The sequence below is a fragment of the Canis lupus genome, chromosome 23, assembly GCF_048164855.1.
Source record: "Canis lupus baileyi chromosome 23, mCanLup2.hap1, whole genome shotgun sequence".
NCBI classification, from domain to species: Eukaryota; Metazoa; Chordata; class Mammalia; order Carnivora; family Canidae; genus Canis; species Canis lupus.
Window position 1 is genome coordinate 21214476 of NC_132860.1, and position 22008 is coordinate 21236483.

General features: G+C 45.0%; 1 protein-coding gene and 1 long non-coding RNA gene across 2 annotated transcripts; one reads left to right on the forward strand and one right to left on the reverse strand.

Annotated features, from left to right (window-relative positions):
• The first annotated feature begins 4592 nt into the window (after window positions 1-4592).
• Window positions 4593-13766, forward strand: HPX (hemopexin). The gene is made up of 10 exons (XM_072794277.1): window positions 4593-4747; window positions 4894-4958; window positions 5055-5126; window positions 5305-5426; window positions 7082-7235; window positions 7934-8146; window positions 8421-8552; window positions 12908-13038; window positions 13119-13281; window positions 13419-13766. The coding sequence occupies exons 1-10, from the start codon at window positions 4683-4685 to the stop codon at window positions 13676-13678; spliced, it is 1377 nt and encodes a 458-aa protein (XP_072650378.1). The 5' UTR covers window positions 4593-4682; the 3' UTR covers window positions 13679-13766.
• A 3884-nt stretch (window positions 13767-17650) lies between these two features.
• On the reverse strand, window positions 17651-21783 carry LOC140614885 (uncharacterized). The gene is made up of 3 exons (XR_012015612.1): window positions 21628-21783; window positions 21379-21428; window positions 17651-18901 (listed from the first exon to the last, which is right to left on the reverse strand). It is a non-coding gene; the product is annotated as an uncharacterized lncRNA (long non-coding RNA).
• Between the last annotated feature and the right edge of the window lie 225 nt (window positions 21784-22008).

A 22008-nucleotide genomic window follows, 5' to 3' on the forward strand; every position in this document is an offset into this window, starting at 1 on the left:
AAGAAAATCCAACATCTCTAAACTGCTCTCCTTGAAGACCATAGACATCTTAAAATCATCTAGTCTTTCAGTTCTAGGGATGTTTTCTAAGAAAAAACTGGGCAAAGGCACAAAGAGGTGTAAGCACCAATGTTTCTCACAGCTTTATTCATAATAGGAAAAAATCCTAGAAAACCCAAAGTATCCCTCAGCAGAGAATAGCTCTATAAAGTTTTGCTTAAATGTTTAATAGAATTATAGGCATCCTTTTAAAATGCCAATATCTGAGATACACTAAGGAAGGAAAAGTTTTTATAAAATTCCCTCTGTTTCAGAAGGGATGTTGGAAGAATAGAAAAAGGCTGGAATAGATAAAATGTTAATAGTGGTGCTCTCTGGTTAGTAGAATTAAAGTTGATTTTTGTCTTTCAAGGAAAAAAAAAACTTTTAAGCAGGAGCTTACAGTGGTTTCAGACACATTTTCGAAAACTGGACTTGCTATAAAGAATGTATTGCAGAGGGGCAGGAGAAGCAGGGAAGGAGAGCCTATTTCAGTGGCCAAAGGAGATGATGGGTTTGCATTTTGCAGGAGGCAGAGAAAAGTGGATAAATTTTAGGTCTAACTAGAAAGTAGGAACAAAAGAGGTCAATATTAACACACAACATTTCAGGCACTGCTTGAAGAACTGAAGAGATAGTGGTGAATAAAGCAGATGATATCCTTGTTCCATTCACTAAGGCAGTCTGGTGGGCAATGGGGTGCAGGAGCTGGTTCATACTGGCTCACAAGGGCTCACGGTTAAGTTTTCAGGATTTTTGATAGCTGGTTCTTGAAATTTAGCCTTTATTAAAAAATAAGTTATGTAAATTTGAAGTTAAGTACATTTTATTAAAATCAAATATAGTAAATACTCAAAACTCATCACTTCTTAATTCTTTTACTGCATTTTACTATTACCTGTGTTCTGCGTGGTAGAAATACCATATAGTAAGTAGTACATTACTGTATATTTCTTCCTGGTTCCACTTTGATGATGTGTTGTTTGTAGCTTGATAATGGTCATAGTAGAAGATTTACACCACAGAAATTAGCAAATGCTACAAATTGGGGCTTTTTCCCTTCTGGAGTGCTGGCTGTTAAAAATGTACCCTTTGATAGGGTAATGAGCACACCCCTAGAAGTCAGATAGCCAGAACTTAATCATAGTTCTACCCCTTGCTAACATGGGATTTGGTTACAATACCTAATATCAGTTTCCTCATTTGTAAAATGGGACTAATAATATAGATAATATATATATACACACATATACATATATACACACATAATATTTATTTATGAATTAGTAAGATAATCCATATTAAGCATAGTGCCAGGCATATACAAGTGCACAATAGATATGAGCAAATTATTAGTATATTTATTCATAGAGAAGCAAGCATGGACTATGCAGGAAGGCCCATTATAGGCAGAACAAAAGCAAATGTGAATGTTGGAGGAGTCAATTGGGAGCAGCTAGCTCTTTTTGGTGCCTGGAGCTTTACCCCAAGCCTTCTAAGTCACAGAAAAGGAACCCAGGCTCTGCTCCTGGAAGTTCATAGCTACAGGCTGCAAGCCCAGCACACCCAGCACTCAGTGGGCCCCAGGAGAAACGACTGAGATCAGAGAACTCAGACCAGGGATGGGGGGTGAGTGTCAGGGGAGCTGTACACAGCCATTCCAAGGGACAGTGGATCAGTGTCGTTTAAATGTAGCCCATAGCAATGCAAGAGGAAGCTCTGTCCATGAAGACATTCAGACCCCCTTGGGAGGAAGGTGGAAAGTTGCTGGATAGGATTGAGAGAAGACCACAGGAAAAGGGATAGTTGGCTTTTTCTGGGGTTGAATTCCTCAGGAAATCAGGCAAGAGACTGAGATCCCCAAACCTGCTCTGGACAGTAGAGGTTTGCAGAGGAAGGGGCACCACTAAAGCCCATAGCCAGGCTGAGAGGAGTGAGGAAAGGCTATGGAGAGCCAGTTTCCAGGAGGAAAATATCTGGCTTCTGGTTGAAAGGTGGGTGCGCACTGAGCCCTGTGGCCTCCAGGGGGCGCTCAGGATCAAGAATGGACAAGAACTTTCTCAGCCTAGGCCAGCGGGGTGGGAGGACTCTGGAGAAGCAGAAATGGCCACCTCAAGGAAGCAGAGAGGAAAGGCCAGCCTTATTGGGTCCCCTGAGAAGAGGTGCCTTGTGCTGTCACCAGCACCAGAATGGCCAACATATCCACAGCCTGGGTTGCCAAATGGACGTAGTCCTCTACCTCTTAGCTCTTGCTCAGAACTTGAGCTTCAACAGCACTACCATGCAGATGACTGCTAGTCTACTCCTTGGGAAAGTAGGGCAGGGGAGATGGGGGCGGGGGCGGGGGTAGGGATGGAGGGCCTGATGGGGAGGTTGGGGAGCAGGGAGGGAAGGGGAAGTCTCCTATCATGCTATTTAAGTTCCCTTAGGGTAGAAAAGAGAATTAGGAAACAATAGTGAAAACATGGCACAAATCACTCTTCTAGGATAGATAGACTCAGGGGTGCAGTGGAGGGAACCAGTGCTATGTGGAGAAAAAAGAGGCTAAGCTGAAAAATGACCACCAGTATATGTGCTTGGAGTCCTGCTAGGCCAGAGGAGGCTGCTTCCCTGGACCAGCAGAGCCATGCAGCCTCCTGATACTACAGCTGTCGAAGATGCTCACTGTGGATTTCTTGAGCGGTGTTTGTGACTCAGTGTGAAAATCTGCATCTCCCCCGGCAGGCTTAGTGCAGGTCTGGAGCTAGAGACAGTGGTTGAGGTAGTTACTATGTGCTCAATAGGAAGAACCCCAGGAAGGTTATATCAGGGTTTAGAGACTGAGAGGCAAAAAAGCAGGTGAGAGTGAGTCTGAGGGTGGTGCTCCTGGTGCCCAGAAACTGGAGTGGGGCAAGGTCAGTCAGGGATGCCCTGCGGTGGGAAGAAAGTGGGTGTCAGGTATCTGCCACAGGAGCCCTGGCATTTGCCCATGCTGCCAAGGGCTTAGGGAGTCCAGCTTTGCCCACTAACCAACTGGGAGGAAAGATATTAAAGAGGCACATTTTTATTTGGAAATCAAGGAAGAACATTGGTCTTGATGGCAGAGGCCCAGTGACATGTTGCAGAGGTCCCACAAATCTTTGTTTTCCTGTTGGAAGGAAACTTTGCAGAATAGAAAACAAATCTGAGACTCTTGCTAAGGTTGTATAGGGAATGCCAGGGCCATGGAGCCATCTGAGAGGGATCAGGGCCCTTTAGGGCTAGGCTGGGGATTAAGTGTCCTAGAATCTCAACCTGGCCCATTGCTGACTGCCCACATCTGTCTTCTGAGATGGAGATGAGGCAGATTTGGGGAGTACTGAAGATAGCAGATACTAGCGATAGCAGGTAAGATCCCAGGGCTGGAGGAAGAGAGGGATGTGCAGGTGGGACACTGGAGAGAAAAACAAGACCATCAGATGAAGGGCAGTGACAAGGGGACCAGTGACCCCTGGATCACAATATGTCTCCCATCATTGACACACCCCCAATTCCTAATATTCCCCTCACCCCAGAGGGAAAGAAGGTTGTAAGGAATTCAACTGCAACATTAGCAACACCAGTCAGTAGTTGAAATCCACTTTTTTTTCATTCAACAAACTGTTATTGAGCACCTGTTATGTGTGAGGTACTATTTTAGGTGGAGAGAATGTAATGGTAAACAAGATGGGCAAAACAAAGAAAAAAAGCAACAAATAAACAGATAGATGAAATGATTTCATGTTCTGATAAGTGACAGGAAGGAAATATGAAAGTGTCTGAAATGGCTAGATAAGGTGGTCAAGAAAGGCTTGATTGGGAAGTTAGCATTTAGGCAAGACTCAGCAGTAAATATTGTGAAACCCCAGTTACAGTTCTGTTTATCCTGTGATGGGTAAATAAAGCACTCTTCCCTTAAGGTGGAAAGTACCAAGAAAGATTAATAACTGGAAATGAAACCTGTGAGAGAGACACCTCTTTCTGCCCCATTCAGCCCTTCCCTCCCAGGTGATTTATCTAAGCACTTTGCCAGCAGGAGTCTTGTCACGGGTGGGACTTTGACGTTTGGTGACAGTGATATATTATTGACCCATCAAGGGCAAAGCTGAACGGGTTTGGGAATGCCCCAGGAAGACCCTTGAAGAAGCTTGGAAAGAGCTTTTCTCTGAGTAGTTCTAAGTGTGTTTGCTAAATAGATAGGAGTATTGGTGTCTTTAGCTGTCTTAGAGCAGGGCTTGAAAGTCAGTACACAAAAATGATAGTTTCCTCTACCTTTTTCCTCCCATTGTAGAGATAAATCCAACCACAAAAGGTGATCCTCAATCAATCTACATCCTTCCTTGACCTTATGGGCACCTGGATGCATCACCAAGTTGATGAACTGAGCATCAATGGCATTGGGCTAGTTACTGCTCAAAAGTCATCGAAGGGGGATGGGACCTCTTGCCGGGAAGAGTTAGTCTTGGACTCAGATTTCTGTCCAGACCCTGACCTTATTTGCAGTGATGTAATCAGCAAATATTGGCATAGTTCTGAGAGACAGGACTTGGAGGTTCAGCAGCCTCGTGGTGGGGGTGGTGCTGCTGCTGCCATCTCTATATAGGGAACTCAGCCAGGCATCCAGAGCTCTCCTGTGGCATCTCAGCATGGCTTGGGCACTGGGGTTGTTGGGCCTGTGCTGGTCTCTGGCTGTTGCCCACCCTCTTTCTCCGTGAGTAAAACTGGAGCTGGGGAAGGACTAGGGAGTGGGCTAGAGTGGGCTAGGGACATTTTTTAGGCCTGGGCAAGTTTGAAGATAGGAGCTAATGGAGAGGCAGTGGGCCCAGTGGATCCAGCAACTGTCTGTCTTCTCTCTAGGGACGGTACCCATGGGAATGGAACTGAAGGTGGGAGTGGGGCCAGAGTGAAGCCAGATGTGACCGGTGAGGCCCTGACTTCCTGAGTCTGTCTGTCTGGCTGTGTCTCTGCACTGTATTACCTGACTGGTCTTTTACTTGCATCCCCCACCTCCACCCCAGAACTCTGCTTGGATGGCTGGAGCTTTGATGCTACCACCCTGGATGAACATGGGGCCATGCTGTTTTTTAAAGGTAGGAGGTGCTGGTGTTGGGCCGTTTGGGACTTCAGACTTGGTCCCATTCTCCGAGGGTGTATCTATCTGTGGGGGATCTTAGGAATTATCTGAGGGCACCACCCACTGTTTCTCTGTAACTATCTCAGTAGGCCAAAAGTTTGTTCTGGGTCCCTCAGTGAGTGTGTGTTTTTCAGGGGAGTTTGTGTGGAAGAGTCACAGATGGGTCCGGGAGCTAATCTCAGAGAGGTGGAGGAATTTAACCAGCCCCGTGGATGCGGCCTTCCGCCGTGGTCACAACAGTGTCTTCCTGCTCAAGGTACTGCTTGGTCAAGGTCAGGGCTGGGCCAGGCAGTGCTGGAATGGGCACGTTAGACACTCCCTTGGGTGGCCTTAGCATGGTGGACCCCTTATAGTAGGTTCCAGGTTTCCTTCCCCTGTGCCTTCCTTTCCTGAAAAAGCTTATGCTAAGGGAGTGTATGTGCATGTGGGCCTAGCAGGCCCAGCATCCAGTGGCTATTCTTCAGGCCCAATCTTTGTCCAGACCTCTCTGCTACTTCTCATGCCATTGGCCATCCTTTCCTTCTTGGTAATCTCTTCCCTTGGTCTCCAAGACTCTGCATCATGTACTTTTCATGTGGTGGCCAGGCTGTTCATAACAATGGCACCTGGCTGAGGGGTGAGGGGAAGATGAAATCCAGCCTGCTGTGCTCACTGAGTCCCATGCTCTGGCCAAGGCTGTGTCCACTTGGAGGAAGGGAATCTTCTAACTTGCACAAGGCCATGTGTCCTGGGGGTGGCCCTCACTGCCAGCTTTATTTCCCTTTTTGCCTCTTTCCTGCTCGTTTCCAGCTTCCCATCCTCAGCCAGTCCCTGAATGTTCCTTGGAGAGCTGCTCCAGCCATTTCAATACACCTTCCCTGGGTGATCTTAACCAGTGGTTGGCTCTGAGGACTCTATTGTGGACACCAGATCTGGATCTCTCCCAGAGCTCCAGACATCTCTTTCCCATTTCCTGGCAGACATCTTTGGCTTAGATGTTTTGTGAGCACCTCAAATCCAGTATCCCTCAAACTGAGCTTAGTATCTTTCTCACAAACCCAACCCACCCTTCCTGTTGTGTCCCCTATTTCATTAAGTGGCACCACCCTGTCCCATTTCCTGCAAGACAGGTACACATGAATTTCAAGATTTGGCCTTTGGTGATCTTTCTGAGCTTATCTTCTCCCCCATCACACTCACTGTGTGTCAGTTACATGAGACCAAATATAGTACTCTGAGCATGCTCTGTATCTGTTGCTCCCTCTGCTGGTAACACCCTTTCCACAATTGTCCTACTGAATTCCTACTCAGTTTTCAACTCTTGGCCCCAATGCTTCCTCCTCTGTGAAGCCTTTCAGGAATTCTCTAGGTAGGCTTAAGCATTTCCCCTCTATTCCAATGCACTCCACGTGTTTCCACTTTGGTGGTTGCATGGCTAGGACTGTAGGATTTTCTGCTTTTCTACACTGAACTTCTTGAAGGCAGAGACACTCTTATCATCCCTTTATCCTCAGTGCTTTTCACAATATCTGGTATATAGTAGTCAGCAACTATTTCTCGAGTGAATAGATGAATCAATAAATAGATAGATGACCAAATGAATATATGAATGGATGGATGATTGCAGGATGACTATTTTATTTGTGGATATGTTTGCCAAGACTAATAGTGTTATAGATAAGTGTGTCATAAGAGTGTCTGGTTGTACATAGTCAGATGTGTGCATATGTTATAGTAACGGTGGTGGGATTTGCACAAACTAAGGTATGTACTTGTGCAAGGGGTAACACATTGCTGTCCAAAGGTAGATCAAAAGTGTGTAGGGCCACAGGGGGAATACTGTATACATGCAATAGATCAAAGATGTCGTGTGTGAATGCAGGTGGCAGTATGTGGGTAAACAGTTAAAAAAATTGAGTGATTTGTATGCAGGGAGACAAAGTCTGGGTGTATCCTCCTGAGAAGAAAGAACAAGGATATCCAAAGTTGCTCCAAGAAGAGTTTCCTGGGATCCCATCCCCTGTGGATGCAGCTGTAGAATGTCACCGTGGGGAATGCCAAGATGAAGGTGTCCTCTTCTTCAAAGGTCAGCCCAGGCTGGAATAAGAGAGCCTGGAGTCATGATGGGTTGGTGGTGATTGAGGTTGTGGCAAGGATGATGGTGGTGAGGGAACACCATGTGGCTTCCCAAGGAAGGGAAGAAATAGAGAAGTCAGTTATGGTCTAGAGGTCAAATAGGGTAAGGAGAGGAAGTCATCCTGGGTGAGGTAACTGGGTGTAATTCTGCTAAAAGTTCTTCACTGCTCCCCATGATCTTTAGGATAAATCTATGTCCCTTAGTCTTATATACAAAGTTTTCCATCACCAAATTCCTACTGACCCTCCAGCCTCAACATTCATCATGCCTTTACCTTGAATATGAAGCTCCTAAAACTCTATGATGTTCCTTGTACACCCCATTTGCTTCATGCTTCAGACTTTCCTTTCTTTTAAGTTCCATCTCCTCCTCTTTTCTGCCTTGAAATTCCTGCTTCAGGTATTAGTTTAAATATTACCTTCTTTGGAAACCTTTCCCTGTCTTTCCTCACTGCACTTGCTGAGCCAATCATGTGTGTTTTGCTGCTGAATTTTATTATATGATCACTCTCTTCACCTGTGTCCCTGCTGGGTGTGAGCTCCATGTGGCCAGGATCATACCTGGCCCATCCTGGGGGGGGGTCCAGTGCTAGCAAAAGAGAGGGCAAGCCTGGCCTCACTGAATGCTTGTTGATTGACTGGACAAAGGTAACCAAACATGGTTCTGGGACTTGACAACGGGAACCAAAAAGGAACGTTCCTGGCCAGCTGTTGGGCACTGCTCCTCTGCCTTACGATGGCTCAGCCGTTACTACTGCTTCCGGGGTAACCAATTCCTGCGGTTCAACCCTGTCACGGGAGAGGTGCTTCCAAAGTACCCTCTGGATGTTCGAGACTACTTCATACCTTGCCCTGGCAGAGGTGAGAAAGTCTGAGCCCCTGAAATCTACTAGAATTCATCTACCTTCCCTGAGTTTGCAGACCCCACATACCTCAGCTCCTACCTTAATTCTGTGGTATAGCACCTTGGCCCTTGCCCTAGCCCCATCTCCATTCTGGACCTTCCCAGTTGTCGTCCTAAGGGAGAAGTCCACATCCCCACTAACCATAGCCATCTCTTCCACCTCAGACTTCATTCCAATCAGACTTCATTCTGCTTCCCTCTGTGTTCCCCCTCACCTATTTCTCTCCCCAGGTCATGGACACAGGAATGGGACAGGCCATGGGAATGATACCCATCATGGCCGTGAGGATATGCGCTGTAGTGCATTTCTAGTCTTGTCTGCACTGCTGACTGACAACCATGGTGCCACATATGCCTTCAGTGGTGAGAGATGCCTCCCTGACTCCCCCATCTCTGCCCTTCATACCTCCCATCTCTTTCATGTGTCTCCCATCTCTGATATACTTCCTCTATTTTCATCACTGCATCCCTTCTTTTGTCCCCTTGGGCCCCATCCTTAGCATCGTTGGCATGTGGTTTTTTATCTCTCATCTCCTCTGATTCATATTGTTCAACCTTGTCTCTCATTCCCCAGGCCTCTAACTTCATTTATCTGTCTGCCCTATAATACCATCTACTCTCAGGTCTGTGCCCTCTTTGGATCTCTATGACTCCTCTTATTCCTTTTGCTCTTGCATGTCTTGCCAGGTCCTCTAGCTCCCCTTAAGCATATTCTCAGGAGCTCCATCTTTTTCCAAGTGCCTGGTTCTTATTTCAGGCTTTGGATACAGAATTACCTGGGAAGGGATACCTGGGTGGCTCGATGATTGAGTGTCTGCCTTAGGCTCAGGGCGTGATCCCAGAGTCCTGGGATTGAGTCCTACATCAGGCTCTTCACAGGGAGCCTGCTTCTCTCCCTCTGCCTGTGTCTCTGCCTCTCTCTGTGTGTCTCTCAACGAATAAAATTTTTAAAAATCTTAAAAAAAAAAAAGAATTACCTGGGGATAAGATGTTCCTATTGCTGAGAATAAGCCAATAAATTTTGGGTCCCTTAGAACTTTAGGAGATAGCTTTGCTGGTTTGAGGAGGTTTCTTCTTTTAGTGACCAGAGAGATACTTTTCTCCAGACCTGTGGCATTAATAGGTAAAAGTCATGTAATGATACCTCGGGATGTTCTGGCATTAGTCAGGCAGACAGTGATGAGTCTTGATCCACACTTGAGAATAACTCCAAGAGAAGGAGTAAACAATACTCAGTTTAAGACATACATATGATCAGATACAAATGTAAAATAGGAGTGAGAATGTAGAACAGTGAAAATCTTTTTTTGCTCCTAACCCCTGGACAAATCTGATCAGATATGACTATCAAACTATAATGAAAAAGACACAGTCATGAGGAGAGTATATTTACACAACAAGAATGCATGCTGTAAGGAGAACATTCATCCATGATGAAACACACACACTTGTAGTGCAAATATAGACTTGTACTGAGAATATATGTCATAGTAAGAACACATAATTACCAGAACATGCAGCTATGGTGAGTGCATGAGACCATCAGGAGGACAGACAGAAAAGGTGAGACAGAGATAGAGGTAGGTATGTAGATAGGTAGAGATATTGAGAAAACAGGGTCAAAGGGCCCACATAGAGATGTAGAGAGAATACCCAGCCATGGAGAGATCACAGAACTTGCAGGCAACATGGCCATGAATAGAATGCAACTGAACTCCTAAATAAAAAATGTTAGCTACGTTCCTTAGCTGATGAAAGAACACTCAGATATGGAGGAACACTGTTTTGTTAAAATTCTCCAGCTGAGGTGAGAGCTCAGTCTCTTGATGAAAACACTAGTGTGACCCAGGTCCTCAGCATAAGGCTGGTCCTCTACTCTTTCTGGTAGATCTTTCTTTTTTCTCTGCCTCCTAATTTCTTACCCATTCTTTCTGCTTTTTCACAATGTTGGCTTGCACAAGGCCCATCGTGCCCTGGCCCTTCTCCATATTCATGATCTTTCAGCCTCAGTTCCAACGGGAGACTGCCTCAGTTGCTCTCTTTTTCCAACTGGGGTTGCCAGAGAGGAAATCTGACGGACACAGCTCATATTTGTATTCTAGACCACATTATTTATTTATTTTTTTAATTTTTATTTATGATAGTCACAGAGAGAGAGAGAGGCAGAGACACAGGCAGAGGGAGAAGCAGGCTCCATGCACCGAGAGCCCGATGTGGGATTCGATCCCGGGTCTCCAGGATCAGGACCTGGGCCAAAGGCAGGCGCTAACCCGCTGCGCCACCCAGGGATCCCGTCTAGACCACATTAAAGTGCACTCTGCACTCTGTGCATTTCCTAGTGATGCATTAGGGACCCATCACTTATTTCCTCTGCACAAAGAGAACCACAGCTCATTCTTTTTTTTTTTTTTAAAGATTTTATTTATTTATTCACGATAGACATAGAGAGGGAGAGAGGCAGAGACACAGGCAGAGGGAGAAGCAGGCTCCATGCCAGGAGCCTGACGTGGGACTTGATCCCAGGACCCCAGGATCACGCCCTGGGCCAAAGGCAGGCGCCAAACCGCTGAGGCACCCAGGGATCCCCACCACAGCTCATTCTTAAAACAGGGGTCATAGCAGGGCAATTTCAGCAAGAGGTGAAGGTCTATATGTAGTCACTATGACATGCCCAGTGAACAACTATAGAATTTGTGGCTATAGTGAGAACATTGACTGTTTATGTAACACATATTTATTGAGCATCTGAGAAACAATGGACATAGTTCTAGGCACTGGGATACAGTAGCCAATGTGGCAGATGAGACACATGCCCTCATTAAGCCTGACAGAGGGAAAGAGGACTGTAATCAAGAGAAAGAAGAGAGTACTTTTAGGTCATTGTGAAGTGTTCTGGGAATATCAGAATGTTTCTTATCCTCAAACACCATTTGGAGGTAGTATAAATGGATTTAAAAATTATTCATGTTTTAAAATATAAAATAAAAATGTTAGCTGTCCAAAAAAGCTGTGACAAAGTTAAGACAGGATAATGAGATAGAGGTGAGGAAAATGAGCTGTGCGAGAGGTGATGGTGCCTGCTATCAGTATCCAGCTGTTGATAAGGTGCTGATTGATTATTCTCCAAAAGCAAACCCTGACAACTAATCTTTTACTTCTCTAAATACGAAGTATATTCTCTTTAGGGAAAAATTAATAAATATATTCTGTATTTTTGCTCACATGATTAATAAAAGATCTTCTGTTGCTCTAAAAAAAAAGCATCTTTGAAGAGATGCTTTTTGAGCTGAGATTTTAATAATAAAAAGGCATTAGGTAAAAAAATAAGATGAAATCAGAGAGGGAGACAAACCATAAGAGATTCCTAACTATAGGAAACACAATTGTGTAAGCAAGGAATCCAGCTAGTAGTTCTTGCAGTTGTCTGGATTAGAGACAATGATAGCTTAGACTAAGATAATAGCAGCAGAAGTGGTGAGGAGTCATCTTGATACATTTTGGAGGTCAAAGTGACAGCATTAACCAGTAGATTGAATACTGGTTGGAGTGGGGAAGGGAAAAGAAAGGTTTTTAAGAATGACTTAGCTTTTGGGGACTAGGCAACTGGGTGATTGGTGGTTCTTTTTTCTAAAATCAGGAAAGACTAGGGAAAGAGTAGGGGTGTGTTTGTGTGTGTCTGTGTATGGCAAGGGGCAGAAATCAGCTTGGACACTGTAAGCTTTGGTGCCTAATGGCCCCAAATGAACATGTTGGGTAGGCAATTAAGCCTCACCTTTGAGCCTGATACTCAAAGGAGAGGTCCATGAAAGCTGAAGAGAACAGATATAAAGTCATTAGCATGTAAATGATATTTAAAGCCCCAGACTAGGTGAAATCATCAAGAGAGTGAGTATAGGTAGTGAAGAGGTCCAAACTAGATGATTTTGATATAAGAAATCAGGCTGAAGAGAAGAGTAGTAAAAAAATAAATAAAAATTTAAAAATAAGAGGAACACTGGAAGAGGCTGGTATCACAGGAGCCAAGATCCAAAAAGCAGATATTTCAAGAAGAGAGTTGTGAGCAATCCAATGCAGCTGAGAGGTGGAGCAGGATGGAGAGAATTGATGATTAGATCTGGCAAGTTGGAGGACACTGATGACCTTGAAAAGGACAGTTTCAATGGGAGGGAAACAAGTATAAGTGGAATGGGTTGGGGAAGGAAAGGTAAGTGGGAACATAGACAATTCCTTTAATAAATTGTTATGAGAAGGGGAGAAGAAGGTCAGGGCTTGTCTGGCTACTCTCTCATTCTCCTGCCACTTCCAGGGATTAGAGAACACAGCTAGGTGAGAACACTTGGTGGGAGCATGCTGTGGTGCTTCCCTTTTAACTTCTGGTCACTATCTCTCATTATCTTTGGTATCTCTGCATATGGATGTCTGAGATGCATAGGGAGCCCCTGCCAAACCCCATGACATTAGCCTCCCTTGGCACGTTAGCCACTGTTCTCCATGCCTGCCCTTCTGTCAGGGCCCTGTAACTCCAGCTCTATAAGCAGGTTACCATGACCAGGTCACCACTGATCAAGTCCTGCCCTATCTCCTCTCACCTGGTCTCTTCCCTCTTGGCCTCTGGATGTATTCTCCTCTCCCTCTCAAGACCTATCCCTGCACATGTTCCTTTCCTCTTCATTGTCTGGCCTTTTCCACCAGCACTAGAGTTATCTCATATCCCACAGGGTCCCACTACTGGCGTCTGGACACCAGTCGGGATGGGTGGCACAGCTGGCCCATTGTCCATCAGTGGCCCCAGGGTCCTTCAACAGTGGATGCTGCCTTTTCCTGGGACAATAAAGTCTACCTAATCCAAGTATGTGTTGGAAGAGAGGCTTGAAATGGAAACTAGGAGAATATCCAACTCTATGCTGATTAATGTCTTTTGTTCTCCAGGGCACTCAGGTATATATCTTCCTGACAAAGGGAGGCTATACTCTAGTAGATGGTTATCCGAAGAGGCTGGAGAAGGAATTTGGGAGCCCTCATGGGATCAACCTTGAGACTGTGGATGCAGCCTTTACTTGTCCTGGGACTTCTCGTCTCCACATTGCAGCAGGTGAGGGGCATCTGGGTACTAAAGGGTGGCTTGTTCTGCTACTTCTCCATGGCATAGATTCCCATCAGGGTTTGAGAAGGGCAAGGCCAGGATCCCATGATGTAGAAGCCATGTTTTGTTTGGTACCTTCTTCCCAGGACGACATCTGTGGTGGCTGGACCTGAAGTTAGGAGCTCAAGCCACATGGACGGAGGTTCCTTGGCCACATGAGAAGGTTGACGGGGCCCTGTGTATAGAAAAGTCCCTCGGCCCCAACTCATGTTCTGCCAATGGTCCCGGCTTATATCTCATCCATGGCTCCGATTTGTACTGCTACAGTGATGTGGAGAAACTGAGCACAGCCAAGTCCCTTCCACAGCCCCAGAGAGTGAAGAGCCTCCTGGGCTGCAATCATTGAGAGGAGGGCTCTTGAGATTATTCTGGCCCGGCCCCTTCTCTCTGTTTTCCTCACAATAAAAACCACAGTGCTACTTTGCTGGACTTAAGGTGCCCTGGTTGTGGAAGAGTCTCATTTCTTTCTTTGAATTGAGAGCCTCTTTGGAGGGTGTCAAGTTCAGATGAGGCTGCAAGAAGCAAGGGAGGGGAGGGCTGAGGGAAAATTTCCCTGTAGACCCATACTCTGCACCATGGCCTCATCTAGTTTAAGGCCAACTCCTCCTGACGTGTTGGCACCTTGCTTTGTGGGAATTTGATGGGTAGAAGAGTAGACTGACAAGCTCCAACTGCTACACAGGGCTTTGTAATGGAAGGCCAGGCCATAGAGTGGTTCCTGACAGGCTCCCGGTTCCACTGGACCAGGAGAACTGCCTAAGATTCCTTCACCCATCTCACTGGCTGGGAAGGAGGGCAGGAGATGAATCTCGGCTTCTTAGATCAGGATGTACCCAGGGGTTGAGATTGGCTGGGGCTGGGAACAGAGGTTAGGGGTGAGGCACCAGAGCTGTGGCGTCTACTCTCAAGAAGTATCCTGAGCTTTCCCCTTCATTCTGGATGGTGTCTGGATGATTTTTTTTTTTTTAATGTGTCTGGATGATTCACATAGGGCTGGAAGCCTCTCCTTCAGTCTGAGAGGTGGGTATAAGGCCAGAGTCCCAGATCTGGGCCTTATATAGTTGATGTGCTACATCTGGAGCCATCAATGTATCATGCCAGAGAGCTTGAAGGTGTCTATACAGTAATCCAGCAACTCTGGCACTCAAGATTAATCTCTTCCTCTCTATCGAAGGAGGAAATTTGTCTTCTCTTCTCCCACCTGCTCTGACATAGAGTCTTCAAGGAACTCCCAGAAAAGGTCCCACTCATGCTTCTTTCATCCATTCACTTAGCACCTCATAATGTGTAGAACAATGTATCTATCACTCAGTGAATCACACAATCTCTGCCCTCAAGAATCTCCAACTCTATATTACAATCAAGAGGGAACCCTAGGGGCACTTGGGGTGTGTCTCTCATGAATAAATAAATAAATAAATAAATAAATAAATAAATAAATAAATAAATAAAATCTTAAAAAACAACAACAACAGGGGACCCCAGACAAGGCATTAGATAAATGCAGTAAAGTGAGATAGATATTAAGATGGAAGAGCCTATATACAAAGGAGAATGGAAGTTGGAGGGGTTAGGAAAGGCTTCATATGTAACACTTAATCTGAAATTTTTTCAATATTTTATTTATTTATTTATGAAAGACAGAGAGAGAGAGAGACATAGGCAGAGGGGGAAGCAGGCTCCATGCAGGAAGCCAGATGTGGGACTTGATTCCAGGACTCCGGGATCATGCGCTGAGCCAAAGGCAGACGCTCAGCCACTGAGCCACCCAGGTTTCCCTAATCTGAATTTTAATGGATGAGTAGAATGTATGGAAGTCCTTTATTCACACTACCTACTATGTACTATTATGCCAGGAACATTATAGGTAGAGGAGGCAACATGAGCAAAGAAAAGCCAGAGTAGAAGAAATAGCCAGGATTGGGAACCACAGCTACTCAGGAGGGCTGAATGAGGGGCTGGTGGGAGGTGAGGTTGGAGAAGGAGGCAGGGGCTTGTCAGCTCATGTCAGACTAAGAAACATGGATTTTGTCTGTCTTTGGGGCAATGAAGACCTACTAAGGGATTTTAGACATGGGCATGGCTTGCTGAGGTTTGCATTTTAGAGAGATCACTCTGTGAGAGAGAGGATACTGAGTAAAAGGAGGTCACAGTGGATGTGAGGAGACCACTGAGGAGGTTGATGCTGTGGCCTTGGTGGGAAACCACATCAGCCTGGAAACTGGATGGCAATGGAGATAAAGAGAAATAGGCAGATTAAAAATATATAGAAGACAGTCTATAAAACTTGCTGATAGATTGGATAGAGGGGTGGGGGAAAGTGAGATATCTCCTCCAAACTGCTCCATTGCCCCTTTTCCCTATTCATAATTGCACATTTGTTTGGAAATTTTGGGAATTTTCCATGGCACCCTCTTGTAATTCACTCCATGGTTAATACGTTTCTCTATATTCTTTACACACTCCATAGTTAGTACACATCTCTATCTCTTTATCTTCAGCTTTAACTAAAATCAGGCTCTACCCCTATGGTCCCTTCTCCTTTCCCTATAGCTGTCCCAATAGATGAGCAACAGTATTAGCATTAGGATGACTCCCATACACATCTGTACCATTTCTCTTCCTCTTTCTATGCAGATTAAATTTCTCCTTCTTTGGCATCATGCAAGTGAGCCATACCATTTTTTAAAAAAGATTATTTACCTATTTATTCATGAGAGACACACACAGAAAGAGAGGCAGAGACACAGGCAGAGGGAGAAGCAGGCCTCCCCGCAAGGAGCCTGATACTGGACTCAATCTCAGGACTCCGGGATCACGACCTGAGCCAAAGGCAGACATTCAACCACTGAGCCACCCAGGCATCCAGAGCCATACCATTCTTATGGCCATTGACTACCAACCTCCTGCCTATGTCCTCTCAATTGGTAAAGCCATCCAATTAGTATGGCTAAACTCTGACCCTAGCCATTATTCACAATTGCTCCATCTTTGAAAAATTTCCTTAAGTTCCACCATCCCATTTGTGACAACTTCTTATCCTTCTGCTTCTTGCACAACTTCAATCTTCTTTTGCTCCTTGGGTTTAGCAATGCCTGATCCCTATATTATCTCCCAGTCCTCCATTCCCTCAAAGCCATTCTCTTCCTATCCAAATTAAACATCAAGGTCAATCACCTGAACAACTTCCTTAACAATACTTTTATGTCTTTGTCTCCTTTAACTTCTATTTAATCAAGCCATAAAGAAAGAAAAGAAATACAGGGACGCCTGGGTGGCTCAATGGTTGAACATCTGCCTTCAGCTCAGGGTGTGATCCGAGTCCAGGGTAATGAGTTCCACATCCGGCTCTTTGCATGGAGCCTGCTTCTCCCTCTGCCTGTGTCTCTGCCTCTCTCTCTGTCGTGAATAAATAAAATCTTTAAAAAAAAAAGAAATACAAAAACCATTGTTAGGTAGAGAAAGAGTGGGAACTTTAGAATCAGACATGTTTGAATTCCAATCCCAGCTAGGTCACTTACTAATTTAGTATGTTTGAGAAATTTAGCCTCTCTGAGCCTTGTGGTGGTGTAGGTATGTGTACATTCATGCATGTAATCAAAATAGGAATGTGTATTGTATCAATGACTGTTCAGTAAGCATACAGAATTCACTCCAGATATTCCAAGCAGAGAAGAGTTTAATGCAAAGAATTTGCTACAAAGTTGTAATGGAGGGGAGTGTCTGGCTGGTTTAGTCGGTAGAGAATGCAACTCTTGATGTCAGCGTTGTGAGGTTAAGCCTCGTGTTGGGCACAGAGTTTACTTAAAAACAACAACAACAACAACAACAACAAAGTTGTAAGGGAAGCCTGGAGAAGCATAAAAACAAAAGCAGTTACCCAGAGACCAGGAAACTACCACCAATCTTGGTTTAGAGGAGCAAAACAGAGAAAAATTACTGCCCAAAGATCAAGGAGCTGGAATCTACAAATCTGCACTAGCTGTTGATGCACCTGGAGTTTATATTGCTGATGCTACTGGAACTACTTCCACTTTTGCTAGGCAGGAACCACTGCTGCTGATGTTGCCAGAAGCACTGACAAGAGCAGGAGGATGTCTGCCTTCTTCTCACCTTCCTCATGTGAGGGTTCCCACTGGTGGAACCTAACTGGAATTAAGTGACAAAGGCATCTGAGAAATGTGGTTTTCAGACTTCTAGTCCTGTTGGTATAGGGGAGATTATGGAAGAATGGGTGTGGGGATGAGTTCCAGCAGGCAATATCTCCAACACAGATTCATCATAACTCTTGGTTGCAAGTAATAAAACTCAACTCAAATTAGTGTTAAGCACAAAGGAAGTTTACTGACATATTTGACTTCAGGCAGAGGTAAATATACATGTTAAATTGATGTTACCAGGGATCAGTCTCTCTCCAACCCTGAGCTCTGCTTTCTTTGAGTTAGCTTTGTTCTCAGGCAGGCTCATTCTTCCCGGTGGCAAGATGTCCACCAGGTTTGCCTTCTATGAGCACCTCTTGCTCAACAGTTGCAGGAAAATTCCTGGATCGAATTTCAACATGTTCCCATTTCTGAATTTGTCACTTTGACCTGATTGTGGGTTAGGAACCCAGCACTGATGTGGGTATGGGACTAGGATGATTCCTGTCTGAAGCTCATAGATTTAGAATGGGGTGGGCTGGACCTTCAAAGAACACTGATGTGCTGTTACCAATAAGAAGGGGGTGGGTGCATGTTGTGCAGATAACAAAGGCAATTATATATTCATAACAGGATAATCCCTTGCATGTTTTTGTTGTTCTCCCTCCAAACTTCTTCTCTTCCTCAGCTAAAGATTGACGATGTTGCTATTACTAGGCATGAAATCCCACAAGCTCTTGCCCATTCCACTTTATTAATTACCCTACCTATATCCTTGCCCTCACCCCTATCCCTTCAGCCTATAAAGTTAAGGGGTCTGATTCTTCTCCATGAGTCCTTGGTCCTACTTCCACTTGTTGCCTCCCGGATCTCTCTCCATCTCTCATCACCTTTTTTCTTTACTTTTAAATTCATCTTCTCTACAGGTATCTTTTTGTAGTTTATACCTATGTTTAAGTCTCTATCACCTTTAAAAAGACAAAATTAGAATCTTTAACTTACTATCACTCTTCAGCTATAGTCTATTCCTCCCTCCAAATTTTTCAAAAGAGGGGGTCTGCACTTTTTCATTCTACTTCTTCATTTTCATTTGTTCAATTCACTGCATTGTGGCATCTGCCCTTGTTTTCTGCTGACACAGACCATATCATGGGGATCTAGGCATTCAATGTTGCCAAACTCAAAGGATACTTTTTTTTTGCCTTGAACTTATTGGAAATCTTTGCTGCATTTGGTGCTGTTGACCACTTCTTCCTCCTTGAAAGTCTTTCCTCCCCTGGATTTCTTCCATGACATTACTCTCTGCTGATTCTTCTCTTACTGTTTCTTCTCAATTTTCTTCTTAGCTGTCTTCCTCTTTGCTGGCATCCGAAATGCTGGTAGTAGATTCAGGCCTCGGTCTTTTTCTCTTCTCATCCTATATGCTCATCCTGGGAATGTATTAGAATAGCCCTGTTGAAGAAGGGTGTTGAGCAAGCCCTTGCCAGGTCTACCATGGGACTTAGGAATTCTACTCCATATAATATTTGGAAAGATTTTACTCCTTACAGATTTTCAAATGATAACACCCAGAAGGAAGGAGATTTGTTGGACTGACTACAAGAAAGACTGCAATATCAAGATAGTGGTAGAAAAGGCTGCTTTGCTTTACTGTCTTCGTTGCTAATAGAGATGAAAGATCTATTCTCCCATATATGGTGCCAACTGCCCGGTAATGCTAAATGGCCAATCTATTAATCTGAATAGTGTAAAGCCAGTACTCTTGGTAAATGATTCTGGATAGATTTGATTCCAATTCAGGTTTTTCCTAAATAGGTTCAAGGTAATAATTTTAAAAGATTGTTGCCTCAGAGGGACCTACATTGGTCAGAACCACACATTGAACATCTGAGGCAGTTCTTAGATTATTTGTTGCTCCTAGGCCATGGAGAACATCAGAAAGGGGAAAGAGATACACTAGAGAGAGGATGGATGAAGGGCACAGGTTGACTCCCCTTGATCAGGAAGCTTTGCAGACCTAGGAAGAGGTCAGGGATTCAAGAAGACTGCATGTGGGTCAAACTGCACCACATGTGAACTGCACAATTTCCTTCTTACATCTTAGCTAATTAGACTTCTTTCCTCACCCCCTCCCCCAATCTGTGTGCTTTTGATTATCAGAAGAGATTTCCCTGAATATTGAAGACACCCTACTCAATGGGGTTGAGAAGACAAGTATCTGCTTTGTAAATAGGTGATATTTCTGGATTTATTTTTCATTTGCTCCTGCAGAAATCTGGAAGTCATCTCTTTATTCATACTTCCACAGCCAATCAATCAAATGATCACTATTTTTTTTGTGAATTCTACCTATTGAATATTTATTAAACCTATGCAATTTTCTCCATTCCTACTCCTACCACTATAATCATCTGCTACCTAGACTACATCAATTACCTCCTAACTGGCCCCCACACTACCAATTTTGCTCTTCTCTTATCCATTCTCCATTAGCAGCTGGAAGTGATCTAAAACTCAAGGGGGAACATGCCACTCTTCTGCCTCAAACACTTTGGTGATTTTCCATTCCCCTTAAAATAATGTAATACATAAGGCCCTCTTTGTTTTGGTACTTACCCACCTTTCCAGCTCATCTAATATGATGAAAATACTTCAAATAAGAATAATTTGCCATAATCACATCCATACCGGCCTTCTTGTACTTCTCCTTGGAGTTGGAATAATCTCTTCTTCTGGCTGACCTCCACCTCCTGTACCCCTTCCCCTCACATAAGTGCCATTTCCTTATGAAAGCCTTTCCAAACCTCCCAGGTCAATTTTAGTCCACCCATAGCATCTCTCAAGATACTCACCACATTTCTAACCACATGTTTAATATCTCTCCCCTGTTATTCAAGTTTCATGAAGATAGGGACTGTATCTTGTTTCTTTACCTGTTCCTAGTACCAAGGACAGTGCCTCACACTTAGTAACAATTTGTTGAAAGAAAATAAATGGATGAATGAAGATACCTTTCCACTTTTGGGTAATTACTCATCTTTTAAGAATGAAGGTCAGATGTTATATCCTTCAGGTTGGGTTACAGTTAAATCTGATTTATCTTTGATTCCTTCGATTCTAGGTTGGGACCTCATACATGGTTCCCACATCATAGATGTTTGTCAAATCCTAATAAAATCTTGGCCGGGAGTTGATAATTATTGAAAATGAATGATGGGTATATGAAGGTTCATTATACTGTCAGTGTCCTTTTATATATATTTGAAGTTTTCCATAATAAATAAACTTAAAACATTTATATTCACCTCAAGTTAAGTGAAAGTGTAGTCAAAGATGAGCTTGAGGCTTCTGGCTTGGGTAATCCAGTAAGTGATAGTGCCATGGACAAAGTGGACTTGCATCCAGCGTAGTGTGTGTGTGTGTGTGTGTGTGTGTGTGTGTTGGGAGGATTCTTTTTCATCCCAGTGAAACTCCTTAGGAGGCCAAATAAAACAGATGAAATAAGGAATTTAGATTTGGACACCTTTAGTTTTGGGTACTTTGAGGGCTTCTCCAGTCAGTTGCTCCACGGTTAGCATTTACAATAAATTGAAACCTCTGTCTTAGAGGAGTGAACCACTCGAAGGTTTCTGGATGGGAACACATTTCCCGTCCTATCCTTGATGGCCTCTCATCCACTGAGCTGACCCCTGGGAATTAACACACCATCCGGGGAGTGGTCTGCGCAGCATGGCGCCCCTCCATTCCCTCCTTCACACTCTTCCTCCACACTTTCCCTTTTTCCTCCCGTCTTGTGGATTTCTACCAGGGGAGGATTTATTCTCCGCACGGACGAGAGGCCCTGGAGTCACACAGCTTTACCTCCAGCGGCAGGGGTGGAGGGTTACGGTCTGCTTTCACCACTTACTTGTGACTGCAGGCAAGTCGCTTTACCTTTCAGAATCTCAGCATCTGTCTCTGAAAAAAATAAGGGGAACGAAAAAATGAATGAATGAATGAATGAATGAATAAATAAATAAATAATAAATAAATAAATAAATAAATAAATAAATGAATGAATAAATAAATAAAGGGAACGGTGGTGTCTCCACACGGCTGATGCAGGACGGTGCCTGCAAACGGTCTAACACGGAGCCGGGCACAGCTCTACTATTACCAGCCTCGCTGCGTCCTCGCCTCTCCAGCAGGCCCCCGGGGACTGCGGCCGCCCGGCCGGAGCAGGCCGCCGCCTCAGAGCCCCTCCTCACGCGGCCGCGGCCCGGCCACCGCCACAGCCGCTCGCGCTCCATCCAGCCCCGCCGCTGCGGCGCGCGCCGGGGTGCGGGCCCAGGGCCCTGCGGGGCGCGCTCGCTGAGTCCGCGGCCTCGCGGCGGAGGGCGGGGCCGGGCCGGGCGGCGGCAGCGCTCTGGGCCCCGGGGGCTGAGGGCCGGGGTCCCGCAGGGTGGGGCCCTCGGGGGAGCCGCGGCGAGCGCCCTCTGCGACGGGCTCGCGCGCTCGCGCCCGCGCGCGGCCCAAGATGGCGGCCCCCCGCCCCCTC